The sequence below is a fragment of the Cnephaeus nilssonii genome (assembly GCF_951640355.1).
Source record: "Cnephaeus nilssonii genome assembly, chromosome: 7".
In the NCBI taxonomy this organism is placed as follows: Eukaryota; Metazoa; Chordata; class Mammalia; order Chiroptera; family Vespertilionidae; genus Cnephaeus; species Cnephaeus nilssonii.
The window spans coordinates 41,172,981-41,198,170 of record NC_137078.1 but is presented as its reverse complement, the minus strand read 5'-3'; the positions used below and the strand labels follow the sequence as shown (position 1 = coordinate 41,198,170).

Here is a 25,190-nt window from a genome sequence, read left to right as displayed (position 1 = left end):
GGCTGGGCCCCCCACACAGCTCCCTCAGTGCCTGGGAGCTGGGCGGCAGCCCTGCCCCCTGCTGCCCCTGGTTGCCATCTGCAGGGCGATCGGCAGGGTGATCGGGCCCCCGCTTGCACCCACCTTGGCCTGGCACCGCCCACTCACCTGCTCCACCATCCTGCCATGGTCCCGCTCTCATCAGGGCCCATCAGGGCCAGCAGCGCCTCCACTGCCGCCCGCTGCCAGTGCCGTGTCGCTGATGCCTGCCATGTTCCACGCTGCCCCCTGGTGGTCAGCACGCGTCATAGCGAATGGTTGAACTCCCAGTTGAATGACCACCTGAGGGGACAATTTGCATATTAGGCTTTTATTATATAGGATTATTATGGCCATGACAAGATGGAGGTGCTGTGACTCCCAAAAGTTAAATAATTTACCCAAATTATAATTACAAATCATACTTTGATACAGGTTAGGGTATCAGTGGTATATTAGTTCCATGTTGTAGCCATAACAAATTGCCACAAATTTATTACCTTACAATTTTGGAAATAATAGTCTGAAATTACTTTTACTGGGATAAAGACTAGGTGTGAGCAGGGCTGATTCCTTCCAGAGGCTCTGAAAGGAAAATGTTTCCTTCCCTTTTTTAGCTAAAGACACTGTATTCATTGACTCTTGGCTCCTTCCTCTGTCTTCAAATCCTGCAGCATAACATCTTCTAAATGTTCTCTCTCTTTGACCTCTGTCTCCCTGTCATGTCTCCTTCCTTGACATTGACCCTCCTGCCTTATACGGACCCTTGTGATTACATCGAGCCCATCTCAGGGCCCAATAACCTGCCCATCTCAGGGTCATTAACGTAATCAATCAATTGACTGGTGTCAGAAATTAGGCCATGGACATCTTTTGTGGAACATTATTCTGTTCATCACAAGTGATTAAGAATAGCACAGGTTTTTAAATTAGAGAGACCTGGTTCAACTCATACTGCTGCCACTTATGACTGTGTGGCCACAAATGACTTTCCCTCTGGAAGTCTCTACTTCATCCCAAGAATGAGGTAGTGACACCCACCTCCTGAGACTCTGCAGAAGTTAGATCAGGTAGTACCCGCACATCTTCTTACATAGGCTGTTGCCGCAACCTTCGCAGGGGTGTTCGGGATGTGAAGGAGGGGCTGACGCACAAATGAAAATACTATACAAGAAATATGAATTTAGAAGGCATTGGGGGCTAGGTGGAGCATCTTTCTTGAAGAGACACACTGACTTCTCCCCTGGTCCACTTTTTATTTACTTGAATACACATTTGCCCTTTAGCAATGCATATAGGCAGATCAAAGGTAAAAATTGGTAAACAGTGTAAGGATTATCATGTTAGGAAATTGCCTTGAGCCATTGAGCCCACAGCAGGGCAGTATTATGCTGATTTTCATCCCTGCTGAATATCAAAGTCCATTGGTCTGCCAATGTTTTCTTTTTGCATTAATATGCTAACTGTTGTTGGCTTTAGCCTCCAGCAGGCTGTCCCAAAGTTCACCTTAACTGTTGTTACTAAAAGATACCATATATTGGGCCGATAAGTTGGTAAGGTATATAAATGTCTAATCACTATGTTGTACACCTGAAGCTAATATATTATTATATGCCAACTGTAACTGAAAAATAAAATTTTTAAAAAGAGGCCATAAAAATAGTGAATTCAATCAATAAATGATAATGGAGGGTCCAAAAATAGACCCATATATGTAGTCAATTTATTTTCAACAAAAATGCAAAGGTAATTCAGTGGAGAAGGGTGGTCTTTTCAACAAACAATGCTGGATCAATTGCATATCTATATACAGAAAGGTGAACATCAGTCTATACCCCACACCAGTGGTCGGCAGACTCATTAGTCAACAGAGCCAAATATCAACAGTACAACAATTGAAATTTCTTTTGAGAGCCAAATTTTTTAAACTTAAACTATATAGGTAGGTACATTGTTATTAACTTAATTAGGGTACTCCTAAGCTGGCCTTTGCTAAAAACTCAAGGGGCCAAAGAGCCGCAGTTTGCCGACCACTGCCCCACACCATACACAAAAATTAATTCAAAATGGATCATAAACCTAAATGTAAAACCAAATATTATAAAACTAGAAGACAACATAGGAGTAAATCTTGTGAACTTGGATTAGGCGAAGATTCCTAGATATCATACCCAATGTGAATAACAATGTGGGTGAATAATAGCCACTGACTATTTCATGAATATGTGCATATATTAAGCAAATGGTACACTTTAAATACACAGTTTATTATTTGTCAATTAAATCTCGATAATAACTGTTTTTTAAAAAGTAAACAGCAAACAAAATGTTTAAAAAGAAGATACAGATGAAATGCATGGGAGTTCTTTAATTCTGTTTCAACATGCAGGACATGATTTATATATACTTCATAGGCCTCTTCCTTGTTGACACAGTAAGATTTCCAGGAATGAGTTGTATAGAATTTAGGTTTGTTTTTGGCTCCTGCTCTATTGGTCTGGTAGGTAAATAACTGCCATTCACCGCATCCTGTGGAATGTCACCCCTGTCACCTCTCTGACTGTGTGTGAAGGAGCAGGCCTGTCTCCTGGGCTCTGCTGGGTTCACACATTGGAGGGAAAGTATAAGAGTGCAGGGATCTTGGTTTGAATCCCAGACTCCCTATTTCCAACTCCTAGATCCTGACCTTGGATACAGTATTTGAAATCTGTAGGATTCCTTTCCCTCAACTTAAAAAAAAAAAAAAAAAAAAAAAAGGATGCACTTACAGTAACCACCTAGAATGTTGTTGTAAAGATTAAGTTAGTTAATGATACACGTGAAGTGCTTAGAGCAGCACCTTGCATGCAGTAGGTGCTCTACAGAAGTTACTATCATTAACCTGGCTATTGTGCACCCACATTGTTATTCACTCACCACCCTAGCCTGGCACCCTACCCAGCAGGTCTTGCTCCTGACTCTGTAAGCTTCAGGAAGACTTGCAGGCCTTTTCCTCTGCTCCAACAACTTTCTCACCCTCCTGGAGCAACCAACATCCCACTCTGCTGGAGGCGTAACTGAGCCCTAGCCCATCTCATTGCTAATCAGTCTCCTTTTATTGAGTTTTGCCAGAGACCCTTGGCGGGGGGGGGGGGGGGGGGGGGGGGGGGGGGGAGGCGGGGCAGAAGCATCAGGCCTTGCTCTGTTAAGTGTGGCCATTGTTCAGGTCGGGGCTTGAAAGGAGTAGACTGTGGGGATTTTGCATGAAGTTATGAATGACTGCCAATTGCAACTAGAAACAGTCTACTCGTTTTACTAACTTCCAGATAAAGGAAAGTTAGATTCGATGTGAAAGTTGCCTTGGTAAAGTCCAATCAGTGTGGCAGGGCCATTTTAGTGAAGACTGTCCCGCAAGTAGAATATGAAGTATGTTTAGTGGGGGGGCAGGTGACATGGAACACAGTCTTTGTCACTGTCTTTCCTGTTTCTTGGATGATAGAGGCTTTCTGGCCTCCGTGTATGAAGGACGCCATCTCTTTCTCGGCTCTAGCTCAGCGTGGGTCTCACAGTTCCACCTGGTGGTTTTCAAAGGAAAAACTGCAGAGCTAATACTGCATTAGACACTACGAACTATCCTTGGCAGAATGCTCTCAAAGGATAACCGGTATGGGACTCGACAGTTGTTTATTGAACATCTCCTAATTTGTCCGTAACTTATGAACAACTTGTAGTCCAAATGTTTGTTATGCCAACCGATTGCAATTGGGAATCAATGTTATGCATCCAGTCATTAAAACTCCAAAATTACCCGAATAATTGTACCATAGAGCCACTCGGGCGAGGGCTAAATGTTTCTGTGGGAAAGCACATTCAAAATTCCATCGTCAGAGGCCACATGCACTTGTCCCCTTGACGACGCACCTGTTGAGCAGTGTGAGGAAGGGTGTCAGGACACCCAGGTGCGTGGGGCCTGGAGAAGATGGGAGGGGCTGTGGGCCCCTGGGAGCATGGAGTTGGGGAGGGAGGTCTGGGGGCAGATGCGGAGCTGAGACTGAGGTGCTGGAAGCTGATGGTGATGCGCGAATGAGAAGGCTTGTTAGAGGGAATGGCAACATGCAAGCTGATACCTACCCTCTTCCATCCCCTGTCCCAGGGCCTGCTGCTGCGGAGGACTGGCCTGGGGTGGGGGGAACAGGGACAGGAAGAACAGGAATGGAAGCCTCTTGGACCTAGCCTCCCTCCTCTTCTGAGGGCAAACCTAGGACTGAGGAACCAGAGGAGGGGAAAAAGGGTTCCCCACCCCACCTTTCTCCCCACTTCCAAGAGTCTGGGAATGCAACTTAATGGGGAAGTCAGTAGCTTTAAAATGTGAAGAATAGAGTAACAAGTCTGACTGTGAAAAGAAGGAGCCTTGGGGAGCAGAGGTACCTAGAAAGGTCAAGAGAAGGTTTCTTTAAAATAGGAGACCAGTGGGCAAATGCTGAGGGAAGACAGCACAGAGGTAGGAAAGGAGGAAACGTGAATGGGTCTTAATGGCTGAAAAGTGTGGAGAGGGACGGGCAGGTCTTCTGAGTGGAGGGAAGGGTGGGTAGGTGGTGCCTGTGCTGGTAGACCAGGCTATGGGATTCTGTGCTCCACAGACACAGAATTTTTCTGTGAAATAGGAAGTGAGGTCACCTAGTGAGAGAGAGCAGCAGGTGAGGGATGAGCAGGGGATGCTTTAGAAAAGCGATGCAGGTTTGATAGAGCCTGAAAAGGTGATCATACCTTTGGACCAAAAATTTCACTTTTAAAAACTATCCTAAAAATAATTTGAAATGTGATTTAAAAAAATTATACACTACATATCTGTTTGTAGAGTTATTTACAATCATTGGAAACAAATGAGAAAAAAAATGTAATGTTTATCAACAACAGAACTGTGAAAAATTATGCTACAGAGTTGCATGAATTTAAAATAGGTTAGAAAGATTATATAATGTCATAATAAAATACTTGTGACATACATTAAGTATTAAAGGCAATATTTAAAATTTCATAGGAGATACTGTATATGGAGTGGCTAGAAGGAAGTAGAACGAACTATTAATAGAGGTTCTCTCTTGAGACATAGTAATATGGTTGTTTTTTTCTTTTTCTTTTTTGACATTTGTTTTTATAATGGATAGACTTACTTTAAAAATAAGAATAATGAGCCCCAGCTAGTGTTGCTCAGTGGTTGAGCTTCGACCTAACCAGGAGGTCACAGTTTGATTCCCAGTCAGGGCACATGCCCAGGTTCCAGGCTCCATCCCCAGTACTGGGAGTGCAGGAGACAGCTGATCAATTATTCTCTCTCATCATTGATGTTTCTCTCTCTCTCTCTCTCTCTCTCTCTCTCTCTCTCTCTCTCTCTCTCTCTCCCTTCCTCTCTGAAATCAATAAAAATATATTTTAAAAAATAAGAGCAATGATTTTAAAGACTTTTAAAAATTCTAACCAAGACAAGTATTTAAAACAAACAATTGCATGTTTCCCATTGCTAATGTTTTACATGGTTATGTTTATTATAAAAATTCCACTTTGTCTTCCCCAGGTCATCCAGAAATTTATCCTTTAGTGTTAACTACCAGGACTCAAGAAATATTCAATTGCCGAATAGATGAAGATCTGACAGATGAGCAACCTTATAAACTTATCAAAAAACAAGATATTTTGGCAGACTTTCAAAACAGAGCTGCAGTATCTGATTTCTACCCAGTCAAAAAAGTTATCCAGGTAAGTACAACATCCCTCTTCATTTTTCAGTCTTGCTTCAAGGGGTTCCTGGTACATAATAATGAAAGTTGGAGCGATTGCTGCATTCAAATCTGGCATTTGCCATAAGCTTGGGCACATACTAGCTTGCCCACGCCTTGGGAATCTTGCTTGATGATCCTCTGTGAAAAGCAAACACTCATTGACACTTAGTGACTGTCTTATTCCACACCCAGAAACACTGATCCTTGCCCAATTGTAACTAGAATAGGAATCTACCCTTATTTTCCAACACTATCTTAAATGTTTAATTCATAATTTTGTTCCTGATTTATCTCCAAGCATGCAACAGAGCACAACACCAAGTTAAAGAAATGCTTCTTTTTTTTCCTGTTAGAAATAAAATTGCATGGTAAATTTCCCTGGACCTATTGTATCTTAAAAGCTTTTTAGAGTTAATCCGATAATTTTGCAACTTGGGCTTATTGGCCATAGATTAGTAGTATGGTGATCTTTTTACAATTGATTGATTGATTAGAGAAATATCAATTTTGTGTTGATGTCAGAATAAATTGAATGACATCATTAACCTTCATTAACTTTCATTCCTTTTCAGTAGCATGTTGTTTAATCTCCACATATTTGTGAATTTTCCAGTTTTCTTTGTGTAATTAATTTCTAGTTTTATACCATGGTGGTCAGAAAATATGCTTGATATGATTTCAATCCTCTTACATTTATTAAGACTTGTTTTGTGGCCTAACATATGATCTATCATTTTAAATGTTTCATGTGCACTTGAAAAGAATGTACAGGGCTTGACAAAAGGAGGTTTACAGTTGTGAGTGTGCGAAACAGAAAGTTTATTCTTGTATTACTATTGTGTAGTTATTCTATTATTTCCCATGTAAATAACTGTAAACCTACTTTTGCCCACCCTGTATATTCTGTTGCTTTTGGCTGGAATATTCTATAACCTTTTCCTTTGATTATATTCCTGTAGGAGTATCCTGGAGATGAGATTCTGGTTGTTTATGACAAAGACTTCAAATTTGGACTTAACTTTTATGTTGTGGGAACAGAAGAAGGCAAGGAAAACTATTTTAATGTAAGCACACCCAAGGCTTTGCATTTGTGGATTATCAGAAGGGGGCGGTACCTCTGGGGAAGACCTATGCATGGTTATGATTCTTCTTGGTCAGCCCCCCCTTTCCCCGGGGCCTGGATCGAGTTCTGGCACCTAGAGTAGGTGAGCAGTAAATGTGGGATGAGCTAAGTCAAACATCTCAGGGTAGCAGATACTCTATGTATTTGCCTTTATTGGCCCAATGAGAGCAGAAACAGCAAATCTGGAGTCCCACTGCCCTCAGCCACTCCTCGGCCCATCTTCCTGGTTCTCCTCTTGCCGTCTCCATAGCTTGGGTAAGTTACTGAGCCTCTCGTCTGCAAAACGGTGGCACCAATAGTGCCCATTCCAGGGCTGTTGTAAAAATTAAATGGGCTAACACAAGGTAAAGCCCTTATTATAGTTTTTTCTATGATTATTGAAAAGTAAGATTTTAAAAGAATGACTTGGTCAGTGGGCCGTTGGTGGGGAGGGAAGCAGAAATTTTAAAAATTGTAGCTTTCAAAGAAAAAAAACATTAGTGAACCTTCAAGGCATTTTGTTCCAAGTGGCCATGGCAGGTAATGAATTTCTGAGACTTGCCCTCTGATCCTGGCATCCTTATGGGGAGGTTTGGTCAAACTGAGGTAGACAGAGGAGTTTGAATGGTTGTTGAACAAACAAGAAAAAATAAAGGAAAGCATAGAATTTTAAAATTTCTACACTTTTTAAACTAAAAATGATAATTTACTTAGCCTTAGCATTTTCAATTTTATTTTTATGGTTGCTTTTCTCTGTGCTTTTAATTTTTTATTATAGTCTTGTGCCGTTTAACAATGGAGAAATGTGCCACTAGGTGATTTTCTTGTTGTGGGAACTTTGTAGAGTGTACTTACACAATCCTAGATGGTCTAGCCTATTGATCGTAGGCTACCATTACTGTACAAACAACACGAGACTAAATCAAGCACAAGACAAACTGATGCAATCAAGCATGAGATGTTTGAGGCTGCTGTTGGTGTAACATGGCATGTTGTGTTGTTTTTTGTTTTAAATCTAAGAGCCTCTTTTTTTATTGATTTTTGAAAGAGGAAAGGAAAGGGAGAGAGAGAAATATCAATCAGTTGCAGCATAATGTGTTTTATAGCAAAGTACTTTCTTTAATAAATAAAAAGAGTGTACTCTACAATAATGTAAAAAGTGTAGTATAGTAAATACATAGTTGTTTATAAGTATTAACAAGTATTATGTACTATGCATAATTGTATGTGTTATACTTTATATTTCTGACATCGCAACAGGTTTGTCTGCACCAGTATCACCACCAACATATAAGAAATGCAGCCCGGCTGGTGTGCTCAGTGGTTGAGCATTGACCCATGATCTAAAAGGTCACTGGTTCAATTCCCAGCCAGGGCGCATGCCTGGGGTTGCAGACTCAAACCCAGTAGTGGGTGTGCAGGAGGCAGCCGATCGATGAAGTTTTTCTCTCATCGATGTTTCTATCTCTTTATTCCTCTCCCTTCCTCTCTCTCTAAAAATCAATACAAACTTTTTTTTTAATAAAGAAATGCATTGTGTTATGACATTACCATGGCTACAACATCACTAGGTGATAGGAATTTTTTAGTTCCATTTTAATCTTATGGAACTATCATTGTTGACCAAAACATCATTATACAGCACATAACTGTGTAGTGAAATATTTTCAAGCATATAGAAAAGTCTAGATAATAACATAACAAATATCCACACAATCACTACCCAGAATTAACAAATATTAATATCTTATCATATTTACTTAATTTTTAAAGTAATAAAATATAATAAATAATGCTTCACTCACTCTTAGATCCTCTGTAATTCTACTTCTCTCTATATGAGTTGTTAGATACCCTTCCTGTCCGTGGTTTTATATTTTTACCATATATGTATGCTCCACAAATAATGTATTTTGTTGTTTTCTTTAAAAGTCACATAAAATTCTACATATCATTTTGCAATTTTTGTTTTTCACTAAATTATAAAATTCTAGACCTCATCCATGTTGATACATTTAGATATCATATATATGTAGATCAAGTTTTTTCATTGCAACTGCTTTACGGAATTTTATTTTATGATGATAACACATGTATCAGTTTACTCACCTACTGATACTAATTCAGTTTATAGATAGCTAGCTATAGAGATATAGATTTAGGTATTAATATATGTCTGTATGCTTCTTGTGGATATCTTGATTTTAAAACATTCACTCATTATTTCATATATATCATGTTTATTCATCCTTATAATCCTCTTATCAAAGAAATTTATTAAGTCAGAGAAAACTAGTTTTATAGTTAACATTAAGTTTTAGTATTCCATAGTCATGAAGATGTGCAGTAAATGTTTTTTTCTTATCACATACCTTTTCCTTTTTTACTCTCCTATTTTGTTCTTCTGTCTATAGTTTTGATTTGTTGTTGTTGTTGGTTTTTTTTTTTTTTTTTTTTGGCTTGGTTTCCTTCTCATAATTGGAAAGCAGGAACCAACAAAGAAGAAAAATAATAAGGAAGTGATTTATATAACAGTAAGTTTATTGCAAAATATACAGATGTAGCTCTAAACTAAATTTGGTCATGTATTTTAGAATGTTATTTGTTTTACTCTAGCCCTCAGAAGTTCAAGAAGAACAGGATGAACATAAAGAACTTAAAGACCATATTCCTGAAGAAATATATGATTATAAGCCACCCATCTCGAAACCCTGGGTTTCTTTGGGCAGTGAAAAAGAAATTGAGGAAGAATCTGTTACGAGATCTACAGAGCAGGTCAGAGGCCTGAATTATTATTTCCAGTCATTACCTCCCTATAGCTGAATAACGCTTATTCCTGAAGGGTTTGTAAGGCTTCTGTGTTTGCTATGGGCATGTGGTTTTTCTTTGGATAAAAGAGTAGTCATTGTCTCAAGTGTGTATTATGGGTTGAATGGTATTCCCCCCAAAAGATATGAAGTCCTAACCTCCAGTACCTGAGAATGTGACCTAATAGGAAGTGGGAGGGTGCTATTCCAACATGGCCACATCCTTATAAAGAGAGGGCCATATGAAGACATAGAGACACAAGGAGAAAGAAGGAGGCAGAGATTGGAGTGCTATATCTACAAGCCAAGGAACACCAAGGTTTGCTGGCATCACCAGAAGCTAGAGAGAGACAAGCAATAGATTCTCCCTCAGAGACCACAGGAAACACACACACACACACACACACACACACACACACACACACACACAAAAGAAACACAACACCTTGATCTCAAGACTTCTAGGCTCCACAACTGGGAGAGAATAAATTCCTGTTGTTTGAAGCCTCCCAATCCGTGGTGCCTGGGTATGGCAGCCCTAGGAAACTGACACAGTGGTGTTGCCAGAGCAGCTGCTGGGAGGAGGACTTAAATGAGTGGCTTATTTTGAGAGAATAGGGAAAGCTGCAGCAGAGGGACAACGCTCTCAGGGAAAATTTCAGCCGAGAGAAGGCTTCAGCCTGAACCCCTAGGAAAGTGATGGGCAACCTTTTGAGCTTGGTGTGTCAAACTTCGCCAAAAAATTGAGCATAACTCTGGTAGTGTGTCACTTTGAGGAAAAAACATTATTTCACAAATGTTTCATCCTCAGGAGCAGCAAATGTTTCATCCTCGGCATGCGGCCGCCTCAGCGGCCGCGTGTCATCAGAAATGGCTACGTGTGTCAGTGCTGACACGCGTGTCATAGGTTCGCCATCACTGCCTCTGGAGGCTAAATTACACCCCGGAGTTGTGCCAAAGAGAAGCAGAAGAGATGATCTCCCTTATGTCTCCTACCAGTCCATCACGGGTCGAGATGTAAACAGCCAGTCACTTCCTGTTCTTGTACCTGCGGGCAAAGTGTTGCTTCCCAAAGAGCAGCAGGCATGGCTGGCAGCCGTGGGAGCAAACAGCACAGGGAGCTGGAGGGGCAGAAAGTGCGCATACAAAGGGATCTGAGAGATCTAGGCAGAGCTCCTGCGCCCATTTTTCTCCAGGGACTAAATTGTGTCACCTTTACTGCTAACCTGTGTTGCAGATTACATATATGATTTCTCGAAAACGAGGTGACTTTGGTGCACCGATTAAGTTCAGTGACCATAATGCTTCCAGTACAAAAGATACCTATATTGAATGCACAGCCTACCCAGATAAAAATTTCATTATTAAGCAACTTGAGAAAGATGTTGGCATGCAAGTAGTCCCTGAAATCAAGGACATAAGTACTCAGACAAGATGGTAAGTATACAAGGGGTATATGTATTTTCAAAGGCAATTACAGTAAAATCTAGCAATGCTCATGATTGTTTTGAGAGATCATTATCATACATAGAAATGGATTGACAATGATGAAATATTTCTACATAGAGTAATTCAATTCAGGAAGTTCCAATGGCTTTCAACTATGCCTTTTTAAACCTTAATAGAAAATGAGATACACGTACGTAAGACTGTAAAGACTGTGTAGTTGGAAGATGATGGATGCTGTTAATAATTACAGTATTGTTCTCAACTGGAATATTACCATTCCTAACTGCTCTATTCTACCTAAGTTGTCATTCTTACAAATCAAATCAGATTGTGTTACTTCACTGCCTAAATCCTTTCTCTGGCTCCCTATCACATCCAGATTCCTTGGTGTGGCATTATGAGGTTCTCCTTCTTCCAAGTCAAGGTATCGGTGGCCTCTCCAGCCTCTTCCCCCTCCCCCACCCCACTCTGTGCTCTAGCCCTATGAGCTTCTTTCATTTCCCAGAATATCTGCTCTTCCATATCTTCCTGCCTTTGGCAGTGCTGTTCCTCTGCATAAAATGCCCTTCACTGCCTTGTCCGACTTGTCCTTCTTTACCCTTGAAGTTCAGTGCCCCCTCCTCTGTGTACACGGAAGGGAGGAGCAGGGGTAGACAGAGAAGTGGTTTCTCTGTGGCAGACAGTGGGGAACTTTGACAAATTCTGAAGCAAAAAAGAGAGGCAGGATGGCAAGGTGTTAAAATAAGATGGCTGGACAGTATGTATTGGAAAGCAGAGGGGAGAAAGTCTGGAGTTGAAGAGATTCACCAAGTAGGAGTCTGCTGTCACTAAACCAGATAAAAATGTGACCAGTGTCTAAAGCCAGGTGGTGGCAGTCAACTGAGAGGAAAGGTGGAAAGGAGACATGAAAGTACAAAATGCTATGACCACCATCATGCAAACAAGCAATCAAAACCCAACAGTCCTTTGGGGGGTGAATTTATCTAGTCCTTTGGTGTTATCCATTATCTGTTTGCTGATGACTCCCAAATCTATGCCTTCAACCTTAATCTCTCCCCTGAATTCCACATGCTTATATTCATCTTACTTGGATGTATAATAAGAGCCTCAAATTTAACATACCCACAAACATTTTTTAAAGTTCCTACCTCCAAATCTGAAACTCCCTAAATCTTCCTCATCTCAGCCAATGGCAATGATATTCTTGTAATTACTTAGACCCCAAACCTTGGATTCTGTTGGGTCTACCTTCAAAACATACAGTGTCCCAAAAAATGTATACACACTTTGAATGATTATAAAGTCAGTGTTTATTAACATACAGTTAATTTTCAAAATTAAGTGATTATCAGCTGTTAAAGTGTGTGTGCATTTTTTGGGGACACCCTATATTCAGTGTTGTCTTCTTGGACCAAGCCATCTTCATCTCTTTCCTGGATTATTGCCATGCCTCCTGACTTGGCTTCCTCTACCCATCCTTGCCCTAGGCGGCTCTTCCCCCATCCTTAGGATTCATTTCCTCCTTCATTCAGATCTCAGTTTGAATGAGGCATTACCCAACAATCTTTTATAAAAACAGCAACTCCATTCTATCCACCCCCTTACTCTATTTTTTTTTTCATGGCACTATTATCACTTGAAATGTATTTGTCATTGTCTCTCTTTTCTCACCTTCTTCCCACCTACCACTTCGAATTTAAGCTCCTGAGACAGGCACTTGTTCTATTTTGTTTACTTCTATGTCCCCAATTTCTAGGACAGTTCCTGGCACAGATTTACTAAATGGAGGGAATAAAGGAATGAGGGAGGAAAGGAGGAGAGGAACCAAGTTAAGGGAGAATGTCAGAACCAAGTTAAGGGAGAATGTTAAGAGAAGAGCCATAAAATATGCAGTGAGACTGTGACCAGGAGAATCGGGGTCAGCAGTGTGGAGTGTAGTATAAAACATGCTTCTCAGCTCTGTGTGAAGTCACGAGTCAGAAAACATGAGAGAGCAATGTGAAAGTCAAGGCACACGTACATTGAATCCAGGGGTCAGGACAAGTAATGGGTCAGAAACCAGGGAGGCAGATGAATGTACAGTCCAGAATCAAATAATTGAAAAGAAAGACAAGGATCGGTGGTCGAGTCTCAGCAGAGAATTAGAACATCAGAGATTCATAAACAGCAAGAAGTGAGGGTGAGACTCAAAGGAGAGAGATGCTACATTAGTACCAAAAAAAAACAAAAAACACCACACCTTAGATTTTGAAAGAAAATTCTTAGTTAAGCCAACAGAGGCTTCATCTGGGTTCCTGCCAGAAAAGTGGCAAAATGAGTCTGCCAGGGTAGACACAGGAGGTCGACTCAGAAAGGGACAGTGAACTTCTGGCAACAGGGACCTTCGTAGGTTCTCAATGGATGTTGACTGGTAATAATGGACAGTTGTTTCTATCTAGCAGCTAGAGTGAACAGATGAGAAATAAAGGCAGGTCTTGAACCACAAAGTGAAAAAAAAAATGCATCAAAAGAACTCAAATGGTTCGAATCTAGGTGACAGAGAATGCTGGTGCCACTTACTAAGATCAGGAAATTAGCTGGTCTGGGGAAGAGAAGATGGGACATATGATTGTGATGAAAGAACTAAAAAGGGGAAAAGTCAAAGATGAGGTTTAAAGAGTAACTGCAAGGAAAGAAGATGTTTACAGTGCTCTTACCACAAGCCAGGCATTCCTCTAAGCACTTTGCACACATCAACTCAATCTTCACAACTGCCCTCAGAGCTAGGCACTATTTCCATTTTAAAAACAAAGAAACGGAGGCAGACAGGTTAAAAATGAAAGCTCAATATTTAGAACATAATTTAAATTTGAATCAATAATGAATAGATTTGCTGAAAAACAACAAAACTAATCACATTTTAAAAAAATCAGAGTTGCCCTAAACCGGTTTGGCTCAGTGGATAGAGCGTCAGCCTGTGGACTAGAAGGGTCCCAGGTTCGACTTTGGTCAAGGGTATGTACCTTGGTTGCGGGCACATCCCCAGTAGGAGGTGTGCAAGAGGCAGCTGATCAATGTTTCTCTCTCATCGATGTTTCTAACTCTCTATCCCTCTCCCTTCCTCTCTGTAAAAAAAAAAAAAAAAAAATCAATAAAATATATTTTAAAAAATAAAAAAATCAGAGTGACCTTTAGTCCTGTTGCTGCCTTGAGGAAATCACCAGATGACATGTAATTTCGTAATCCTACCTTTGGGGTAGAAATTAAAAGGTGAAGCTAAGATTTGAACCCACGTCTCTTTGGTTCCAATACCAACATTTCTTTCCATAACTCTGCCTCTGCTATGGATACTGGTCTAGGCGGGGGTGGAATGGGGGAGGGGGGCGGGTTGGGAGGCATGAATTATTTTATTCAGTATTAGCAAAGTCCTCTTTACCCCTCTTTTTTATTACTATCACAGAGACATTTTACTGACATTTGCTCAACAAAAACAACCTAATAGTTTATTGAACACTTAAACCGTGCTAGCACTGTTTTAAAAGCTTTACCTGTATTAACACATTCAATTCTTACAATAATCCTATGAGCTAGGTACTTTAAGAATTTTATTTAGATGAAAAAAACAGGCACAAAAAGGTCAAATAATGAGCTCAGGGTCACATGGTGAATAAGTGACAGACTCAGGCTTCAAAGCCAGGCAGCCTGCGAAGAGTGCACATGCTTAAGGACTGTGTCAAGTGACCCCTCTGTGGCCCCACAGCCTAAGACCAAGGAGCTCACCCCGTGTAATTGAAGCATCCATCTTATGTAAAAACTGCTGTTTGAAATTTTAACCCTGCTATTTGGCTTCTGTAATTGCTTGCTTGCTTAAATAGTAAGGAAAATAAGACTACTCCCACTTCAGAGAGGCCATTAAACCTTCCCCGGACAAAGTTATCAGTGCTGGCACCAGGCCAAGACTCTGGTTGAGGTCTCAAGGCCCCAGCACATAGGGGCTCTTTAAGAACTTGCAAAAGGGGCTGGAAACACCCCATATTTGGGAGACAAAGAAGGTAAAAACATATAAATAGGGAAAATTCCTCCATGTTGGGGCCCAGAATTTGAGAGACATTTTCCTCTGGACCTGTGCGTAATAAATGTAACTCCATCTCTCTAAGTATTGCTTGGTTCTTCTCCCGTTTTCTGTAACATAATGGGTGAGCCTGACAAAGCCCAGAGGTACAATGCAATGTGATGTGTTCAAGGTGAAGGTGAGCACTGAGGACAGCCAGTCTGGTTGGATAAGCTTTCCTCCAGAGAGACTCTGCTGCCCTTACTGCCTAAATGTCCATTGTTCCTGGTTTGGTATATTCAGAGCAGAGTTTCTCAACCTGAACACTGCTGGGGTTTTGGGCTGGGTAGTTATCTGTCGGGGATGGGGGGCGGGGGGCTGTCTTGTGTATTGTAGGGTGTTTAACAGCATCCCTGGGCTCTAACCATGAGGTGTCAATAACACTTCCCAGCTGTGAAAACCAAAAATGTTTCCAGCTATTGCCAAGTGTTCCCAGGCTGTGGGGGTGGAACAGGATTGCACTGGTTAAGAAACACTGATTTGATGAAATGGCAAGAGAGAAAAATGACAAACAAATGAGGCAACATGTTAATAGTTGATGAATTGGGGTGAAAGAAGTATGGGAGTTTCTTATACTCTTCTTACAACTTTCCTATAAGTTTAAAATAATATCTAAATGATTTTTTTAAAATAAGAGCTTATTGATTATGTTTGAGAGAAATACACAAATACTTTGAATGGCAAGTCAACATTGATTTTCTAGGATAAAGAAGAAATTCAGTGTATAAAATAATAACCTAATACTGTCACAGAGATAAACCTTTGACCTGTCATGACTATTTTGCTTCTCTTTGATCTTATTTTTGTTATTCAATTTCCTTTTAATATATTAGGACATATCCCAGAAATGCTACTACACAATATTATCCAAGAGAATTTTTAGAAAAGGAAAAAGAAACATTCGGACAATCAAAGCCGTTAGCTGAATTTCTTAACAACATGTCCACAAGGTAAAAAAAATGTATTAAATTTTAATAATAAGACATAAAATGTGTATGTTTAGTTATAAAAATAGATCTTAAAAATCAGCTCCATACATGGTATCTAGATAGAAAGTATGAAGACAATTATCAGGTATGCGTGAACATATGACACTTTCTACAGATTCTCAGTAATTCTTTCTCCTCTATTGCTAAGCAGCATCCTAGACCTCGGACGCTAGGACCATACCAAACAGCGTGAACCTGGAAGATGTATACAGTTGAGTATGTGAGGATGTTTCCCTAACAGCAAATTAACATTGATTTACCAGGGTTTCTTTAAGTCTTTGTCTCCATTCCTCACTCCCTCCTTAGCTTTACTGACTTTTGTAGGTGTTGAGGATGATCATTGCAATGATGATGATAGGAACTTACAAAAAAATATCTTTGTAAATAAGACCCTGAATTCAATTCAGAGGTGGTACTTGGATATGTCAGCCTCATCCCCAGTTCCTGTGTTGCTGCCAGTCTTATTACAGGCTCTGAAAGAGAGGTGTCTTCAAATGCCTTTACAGTGGTAGTAGGGCCCTGGGCAGACCCTTCGGGCTTCTGAACCAGAGAAAGAGCTTGGTAAGTTCTCAAGTTGATACCAGAGTTCAGAGAAGTGGAACCAATGATGGTAAGGTCTGCCCATTAGGTTGGTTTCCATTTCTTTCCAAAATTAAAAAATTGGTGGTCTAGTTCACGGATAGCCCAAGTTAAGCTTTAAAAAAAAAAAAATCATTAGTTCTTTCAGCCTGGAAGTCCGGAAAATTACCTATACCTCGGGAGACTCTGGTTCAAAAAGTCATCAGTGATGCAGAGCGTGCATGAATTACTTGCTGTTCACAGGAAGCATGCTATCGTTTTTTCCTATGTGGGCAAAGAGAAAGAAACAAGAAAACCTAAGGTTTCTTTTTCCCCTTATCAAAATTAAGTATTTAAATTTTTCTTGGTAAAAGCATTAAAAATGAGAGGTCTGTCTCTGTGTAATCCATTTTAAGGGAATACACGGCCTGTAGTCAAGTCTCAATTGTCCACGTTGTGTAGTATCTTTAGTCCTGGAGTTTTGTTCTTCCCTGTCAATCACCACGCTCATAAAGAGAGGAGTACTGAGCCTTCCCTGAGACATGGGAAGGAGAAGCTAGAACTATAGGAAGAAAGAGGAAAGGGGTTAAAATATCACTGGCCAAGAACAAATAAGAAACCTGTGTTTATATCACTGCCATTCTCTCTCTCTCTCTCTCTTTTTTTTTATTGTTTAAAGTATTACAAATAGAAGAACATATGTCTCCTTTTTCCCCTATTGACCTCCCTCTGGCCTCCCCCACCCACCTGGCACATGGCCTCACCCCGCTAGTGTCTGTGTCCATTGGTTATGCTTATATGCATGCATTCAAGTCCTTTGTTGATCTCTTACCCACCCACCCCCACCCTCCCCTGCTTTCCCACTGAAGTTTTATCACTGCCATTCTTCCCACGAAAACTGTTTAAGGCAGATTTAAATTTTTTAAAAATTAATATAAGCTTAGTTTTGTTCTGGAAGAGAGCTCTTTCAGAAATGAGTTCTTTTTCATAGAATTTTACCCAGAATAAACCTTAGGGAAGCATGATTTGCAAAAGAAGGAAATTATGTTAGAAGAGAGAGAGAAACGTCCAGGGGATTCTCAAAGCAACTAAGAAACTTCCATTTGCGGGTTGAAACAAACAGACAAACAAACCACCAACAATACTCATGGGCTTTTACTCAGACAACAGGTTTGCCAGCCTCCAGTTCATCACTCTCAGGGACCACGTGGTCGAGTGCAGGGAAAACAGGGCACAGGAAACCAGAGAAACCAGCTGTCTTCACTTCCCCCTTGTGAATTACTTCCCCATTCAACAGGAAGAATCAGGAAGCCAGAGCCAGGGCCCTGTCTTAACTTCTCCCTTGGGAATTCCTTTCTCATTCTGGCTGAAACATAAAGAAATAAGGCTTTGAACATGTTCACAAATGCTTCCACTTGAAACTGGGTTCAAGCCTAGAAGCGCCAGGGAGATGTGAACCTGGAAGATGAATCCACTCGAGTATGGGAGGATGCTTACCTACCCTACCCAGGGTTATTCACATTCTCACAGGCATCCGAACCACCTTCGCAGCTTGTTAAAAACCAGGTTCTGACTCAATAGGTCTGGGGGCAAGCCCGTGGCTCTGAATTTCCGACAGTTCCAGGTCATGCTGATCCTGCGGGACCTAGGAAATGCTTCCAGTGTGAAAGATGAAGCACAAGAATTTAGCCCAAAGAGTACTCGGTGAAGCAGTGAATGGTAGTGTAGAAGCTTACTAACAGAGGTATTAGATGGTGCCCTTGCGTAATTACATTTTGAGGCACATCATACCTAATAAAATGGTAATATGCAAATTACCATCACTCCGCTACGCCCACGATTGGGCTAGCGGGAGACACAGGGGGCGGGACTCAGGGTGGCTGGGGTGGTGATTGGGCCGGCAGGACGCTGAGCTCGCGTTGCCAGCTCAGCGTCTGCGCCATGGCTGTGCTGCAGCACAGACAGGCCTCTGGGGCAGCGAGCCGGCGGTTTGGAGGTTTGGAGGCAGCGCGAGTGGGCGGGTGGCGCGGCTCCCGGGGGAGGAGTCTGGCGGCAGTTGGGCCGCAGGAGCGAGCAGCGGTGTCCCTGTGTCCCGGTGTCCGCAGAGGACGCGGGTTTCCAGGAAGGCAGAGGAGACGGCGGCGGCCCCAGCATTCCTGGGTGGGAGGCGAAGGCAAGACCCCGGCCTGGACTCCGGCCCCAGGAGGACCATGCCCCCGCCCCGCCTCGCCCTAGGGGCCCAGGGACTTCGGAGGTGCCGGCCACACCGGGTCCCGACCAGCGGACAGACAGCCTACACGTGCATGATTAAATCATGCACTGGGCCTCTAGTATGTTATGATAGTGTTTCTAGATGATTGTGTAAATAAAGTGGGGGGGGGGGTCTTATTTTAGGAAATTCAGAATTCAGAACCACTCTTTCAGCTTACCTCACCTATTAAAACTCCAAGCTCGTTGGACTTTCAATCATCAGGGTAAAACCTTGGCTGGCATTCCACTTGTGGGAAAGCTCCTAGTGGCCTTGGGAATGAGCCAGGCTTCCCAACCTTAGCATATGAAGGGACAATAAACATTAGAGTAACTTTTAAGGCGGGAGCCTGTCAAACCAGGGGCCTTAGACCATTAAGAGATGAGCCTGGCACTCCAATTGTTTTTTTAAAAGAAGCAATAGTAGCAGTTTCAGCAGGATAATTCTCCACTTTAGGGACTGTCTCATGCAAGAGGTTTAGTAATGGAAATAAATACATTAGGCCCTCCCAGGCATTGTGGCAACTAAAACCACCACCACCACCACCACACACACACACACACACACACACACACACACACACACACACACTCCTAATTATGTAATAGTATAATATTAGTACACATGATCATTTGGTACTGAATATAGCTAAGAAAATTGCCTTTTCTGCCAATTTGGGATTTTCAGGAAGCCAATAAGACCAAGTTCAAAGTGGAGCTTTACTCAGAGTCCACTGCGGAAAAATAAAGAACAGGGAAGGAGGAGGGGGTAGGGAGAGCTTCTCCGGTCTCAGCCAGCCCAGCAGGGAGCTGCAGAGGGAAGGGGGCCTGTTGGAGGAGTCGGGCTGGAGGCAGAACTGGCCGGGCCCTTCCTTCTTCCTTCCAAAAAGACAGCCCTGGTGTCCTCACAGCTGCCAAGCCCGTTGGCCTGGGACCCAAGGCCGATGGTGAGGGTGCTGGGGGCTGTCGGCTAACCACATCCTGGAAGCTGAACAGCACGTTCCAAGACCCGAGTAGCACCCGGCCGTGAAATTTCTTTCCCAGTCCTTACCTCATGTATTTCACAGGGGGTTCATCCCTTCGTTACCGGATACAATTGAGAATATCTTTTTCTTTCCGTATACATGAAGCAGGGAGAGCTGCTGAAATCAGGTCATTGAATACTTGGTAATATCCAGTGTCTTCGTTGCTTTTATTTTCTTTCTTACAAAATAGTGTTGAAATAGCCCTGCAACAAAACGAAATCACCAACACGTTCATTGACGACTGGAAAAGCCTAGCGGAGGAAGAAGGCACCTTTGGGGACAAGACCGACACCCACCTGAAGGAGTACCAGTCCTTCACCGACCTCCATAACCTGATGGAGAAAATGGTCACCTGCGTCTCGTGGCACCCGAATATTTACGGTGAGATGGGAAAGCCTGGGATTCCCTTTGTGGTGACCTCGAAATAGTCTGGTGCTTTTATGGGTGAAATTGAAAATGAGCTCCGCTTCAACCAGAGAACTTCCGTTTGCTGAGTGCCAGGCACCTGCTAAGCGCTTGGAAATGGTGAGTGAAGCCAGGCCCAGGAAGTAGGGAGGTCGACTTCAGCCACTGCAGGGAGCAGGCACTGAGCGGTAACTTTGGAAAGGCAGGTGGCTCCAGAGCCAGACCGCAGACTGCTCAATGGGCCAGGCTCAGGCCTGTGCTTGAGTCACTAGGCAACAGAGAGCTATTGTGAATTATCAACTCTGATAAGATAAAAATCTATATAAATAAAAGCCTAATATGCTAAGTATCCATCTGACAGTTTGACCAGTTGCTATGACACGCACTGACCACCAGGGCACAGAGGCTCCAACCAGTAGGTTAATTTGCTGCTGGGACCCGGCTGATGGGGACTGGGCGAGATGGACCAGACACGCCCTGGGTGAATCCGGGCACCAGGCCTGTTTTGCCCGATCCCTGCAGGCCGGGCCTCTGGTGTTCTTGTAAGATTGTTCAGGCAGTGATGTGTTAGAAAGGCCAAATGAGAAGATTCTGAAAGTCAGAAGGCTACTGAGAACTTGTGTTTGAGGCCCCGCAGGTCAGGAGATGAAACCAGTGGGTCCTCCCAGCTACTCTGGGTTCCCCACTGTGACCTCCACTTTACACGGAGAGGACAAAGCTCCACTCAGGGGAGTGGCTGGCTCAGGTCACCCGGCGTTGGGGCAGTGCCGAATCTGGATCTGACTCTGGCCGGTTGGACGGCCTCAGGTTAACTTCATTCCCCGCACACTCTGCCCCTCTAATGACGGGACAGGATGGCCGCTGCACCCCCTTGAGAGCCCTCAGTAGCCAAGGGAGGTAGGAAGGTGTGAAGGTGGGAAACCCCTTGCCCCCGTTCTTCGTCCTCCCCTCCCCTCCCCCACATTGGTCCTTTCCTCACACACACAGAAACATTTCTTTTCCTTACTAAATCTTCAAAGTCCAGTGTTTATTTTATACTACCGGTCATCTCAGTTTGGACTAGGGCACGTTTCAAGTGCTGAGTAAGTGACAGGTGGTTGCCGGTAACCATGTTAAACAGTGGGACTCTAAGAAAACGCGTGGGCTCCTGTAGAACATTTTTACTCAGGTTTCACCCAAAGGGAAATGATCAGTGACTGTGCAGAAAAGCCACACCTACAAACGCTTCACCAGGCACAGCGGCTGCAGGCCTTCACTGTGACTGTGTTTCCCTCAGGACTGATAGCTGTGTCGGTGGCCGTGCGGCTCTCCTTTGAAGACAGAGTTTACTTTTCTGGTAAATTATTGCTGCAACCATCGCTGATTCTTTTCTGGAGTTTCTCCGATCCCATACATCCTCAGGTAACGAAGGAGAGACGTCGCGTAGTCTAAAAATTTCAAATATTACTGTCACGTGTCTCTCTTAGCAGTTTCAATTGCAAAGTGCTTCATAATCACCAATGTTGTAAATCCTTATAAAGTCAGGCTTTTCTTCAATTAGGAATTTATGATCATTCAATTTGAGGAAAATGAAAGTTTACACTTAGTTTATTGAGAAGGTTCGTTTGAACAAATCAATGTGTTATTTTAAAAATAATAATAATAATAATCCTATCTAATAATAGACAAATATGCAAATTGACCATACCTCCGACACACCCACAAGCCACGCCCATCATCCAATCAGAGCGAGTATGCAAATTAACCCAAACCAAGATGGCTACAGCCACAGAGAGCAAGGTTTCCTAGGTAACAGAGGAAGCCAAGCTTTCTGCCTGCCCTGGCCAGGCCTAAGCCTCCACTCAAGCTACAAAGTTTCAATTGCAGAAGGTAAACAAATTCAAACAAATGGTGGCAGAATGGAGCTTGAGAGAGCAGGCCAGGGTTGCCGCCGGCAACAGGGGAAGCAAAGCTTTCCTCACACCCTGGCCATGCCCACCCGCTTAAGGCAACAAAGTTTCAATTATAACCCCAACACAAATGGCTGCCGGGCCTCGGAGGGAGCCCCAGGCTTGGCTCCACTCCAGGCTACAAAGTTTCAATTGTAGAAGGAAAATAAATTCCAGATACCAGGGCCTCTGCTTGGGTTGCCAGGGGGCGTGGCCGGCCTGCAAACCACCACAGGCCCCTCCCTCAGGCCGCCCCACGCCCCAAGGGAACCCCCACCTGATCCGGGACGCCCTTCAGGGCAAACCAACTGGCCTCCACCCCTGTACCAGGCCTCTATCCTATCTAATAAAAGAGTAATATACAGATTGACCATCACTGCAACACACAATATAGCTGCCCCCATGTGGTCAAAGATCCTGCCCCCATGTGGACACAAGATGGCCACCACAAGATGGCCAGCAGGAGAGGGCAGTTGGGAGGCACCCAGCCTGCAAGGGAGGGCAGTTGAGAGGGACCAAGCCTGCAAGGGAGGGCAGTTGGAGGTGATCAGCCCTGCAGGAGAGGGCAGTTAGGGGTGGCCAGGCTGGCAGAGGAGGGAAGTTGGGGGCAAACAGGCTGGCAGCAGAGTGGTTAGGGGGTGATCAGGCTGGCAGGCAGAAGCGGTTAGGGGCAATCAGGAAGGCAGGCAGGCAAGCAGTTGGGAGCCAGCAGTCCTATATTGTGAGAGAGATGTCCGACTGCCCATTTTGGAGAGGGTACAGGCTGGGCTGAGGGACAACCCCCCCTCCATGCACGAATTTCATGCACCAGGCCTCTAGTAAGATTATAAGAGCCCTGGCCAGTGTGGCTAGGTTGGAGCATCATCCCATGCACCACAGGGTCATGGGTTTGATTCCCGGTCAGGGCACCTACTCAGGTGGTGAATTCAATCCCCAGTTGGGGGTGTTGGGATGCAACCAATTGATATTTCTCTCTCACATCGATGTTTCTCTCTCTCTCTCTTACTCTTCCTTCATCTCTCTCTAAAGTCTATGAAAACATATCCTTGGGTGAGAGTTTAAAAAAATAAAAAGAAAAGATTGTAAAAAGAGTATTCAAACAATTTTATTTTATTTATTTTTTTGTTAATCCTCACCCAAGGATATTTTTCCACTGATTTTTAGAGAGAATGGGAGAGGGAGAGACAGAGAGAAATATCAATGTGAGAGAGATACATTGATTGGCTGCCCCCTTTATGACCAGGGACTGGAATCAAACCCGGAACCCTTTCCAAGGGCTGATGCTCTATCCACTGAGCCAAACTGACTAGGGCTTAAAGTGCAAACTCTTTTATGAGCTTTATTTAAATACTAATTGTTCAAATGCAAATAGATTTTAGTTTCACACAAATTTCCTCAATTCCAAGGATCACCAGTAGGTGGTGGTAATGAGTAAAAATGAGTGTGTAGGAGTGTGAGGGAGAGCAGTGATCCTAGAGAGTGTACAGCCCATCTGTAGGGACAGCTACTCTTCAGTTCTCTTATTGCCAGGTGGTCTCACTCGTCAAGAGAATCCAGCAATTGGAAATTTTGTGTGAAATCTCCAAATTGTTAAATAGCTATTCTAAAACCAAACCAAAAGTACCCACTCAAACCAAACAAAAACACACAGCAATCCAAATAAAACAAGGCTGAAGGCTGAGTTTGCCCTGTAGGTATTGGTTCTATTTCCAATACCCGCTCAAGATGAGTTCTGCTTAGGGGAAGGGGTTAAAAGAAGTTTTTTCAATGAACGTAAGTATAATAATAACTTGTTTCTATAAAGTAATAAATATTAGCCTCCCCTTCTTCCTTAATTCATCTGAATTAAGGCAGTTTTTCTGTAATAGAGTCTAGATACTTTGATTATTATAGACTCAGAGATCAAAATGACAGCTCTCTAGGTATTTCTTATCAGCCTACTTACCACAAAAATGGTGCCATTCTCTTGGTGGGGTTTTCTGTCGTTTTCTAGTGGTGTAAAACTACTTTCCACCATGTGATATAGAAGTGTGCCTGAACATCCAGGCAAATAGCAAGAAGAAAGACTCTCCTTTCCTCTATTTTAAAGAATAGTTTTAAAAAGACAAGCAAATAATTTCTTAAAGAAATAATGCAAATGATTTATTTTGTCTTTGTTCTAGTAAAAACTATAGGAGAATATTATAATACTTTATTTTCAAAAGTAGAGGTTTCTCTAGAATCCATAGAATACCAAATTAACCAAGATAACTAACCCCAATTCCAGTTGGCAATCTTTAACTCGATGATGGCAAACCAATGGCCCTGGGGCCTATATTTGTGGTAGTTATGTTTATAGAAGAACAGTAACCATGCAAGTGTTTTGCTTGGTGGTAACCCAGTAGTGCCAGTGCTACCTATGGTTGACATACCTGTTCCTTCACACCAATGTCTTCCTTGCAGAGTTTCCTCCCTTCCCTACAAGCACTCGAATTCGTTTACTTCCTGGGTCCTGTATTATTTTAAATTTTGAGATATCATTACTGGCAATACCTTCATCTTCTCTTATGCAACATATTTTATTTTTGCGTGCTCCTATTAGTATGTGCCAGGCTGGGTATACAGCAGGGAACAAAACAAACAAATATCCTGCCTTCCCAGAACTTACTTTCCACACTTTTCAAAAACATTGATTTCACAGTCCTTTTGCTTAAGAAAAATTATAAGATGCCCCAACAATGACCCATGGAGCATGGGGGAGGGTAAGCCTGGTCCCCTTGAAAACATACCTGCTGTCATACATATGGCTAATGTCCGCAATAAAATTCAACAAA

General features: G+C 42.6%; 1 protein-coding gene across 1 annotated transcript in view; it reads left to right on the top strand.

Moving 5' to 3' along the window:
* DNAI3 (dynein axonemal intermediate chain 3) overlaps positions 1 to 25,190 on the top strand; it is a gene marked incomplete at both ends in the record, with an annotated part of 71,154 nt that overhangs the window by 5,762 nt on the left and 40,202 nt on the right. Inside the window, 7 exons of the mRNA XM_079776138.1 lie at positions 5,573 to 5,754; positions 6,737 to 6,841; positions 9,496 to 9,654; positions 10,924 to 11,123; positions 16,059 to 16,175; positions 20,235 to 20,425; positions 21,726 to 21,850. Coding sequence (XP_079632264.1) covers positions 5,573 to 5,754; positions 6,737 to 6,841; positions 9,496 to 9,654; positions 10,924 to 11,123; positions 16,059 to 16,175; positions 20,235 to 20,425; positions 21,726 to 21,850 — 1,079 coding nt within the window. The remainder of the gene's footprint in view (positions 1 to 5,572; positions 5,755 to 6,736; positions 6,842 to 9,495; positions 9,655 to 10,923; positions 11,124 to 16,058; positions 16,176 to 20,234; positions 20,426 to 21,725; positions 21,851 to 25,190) is intronic.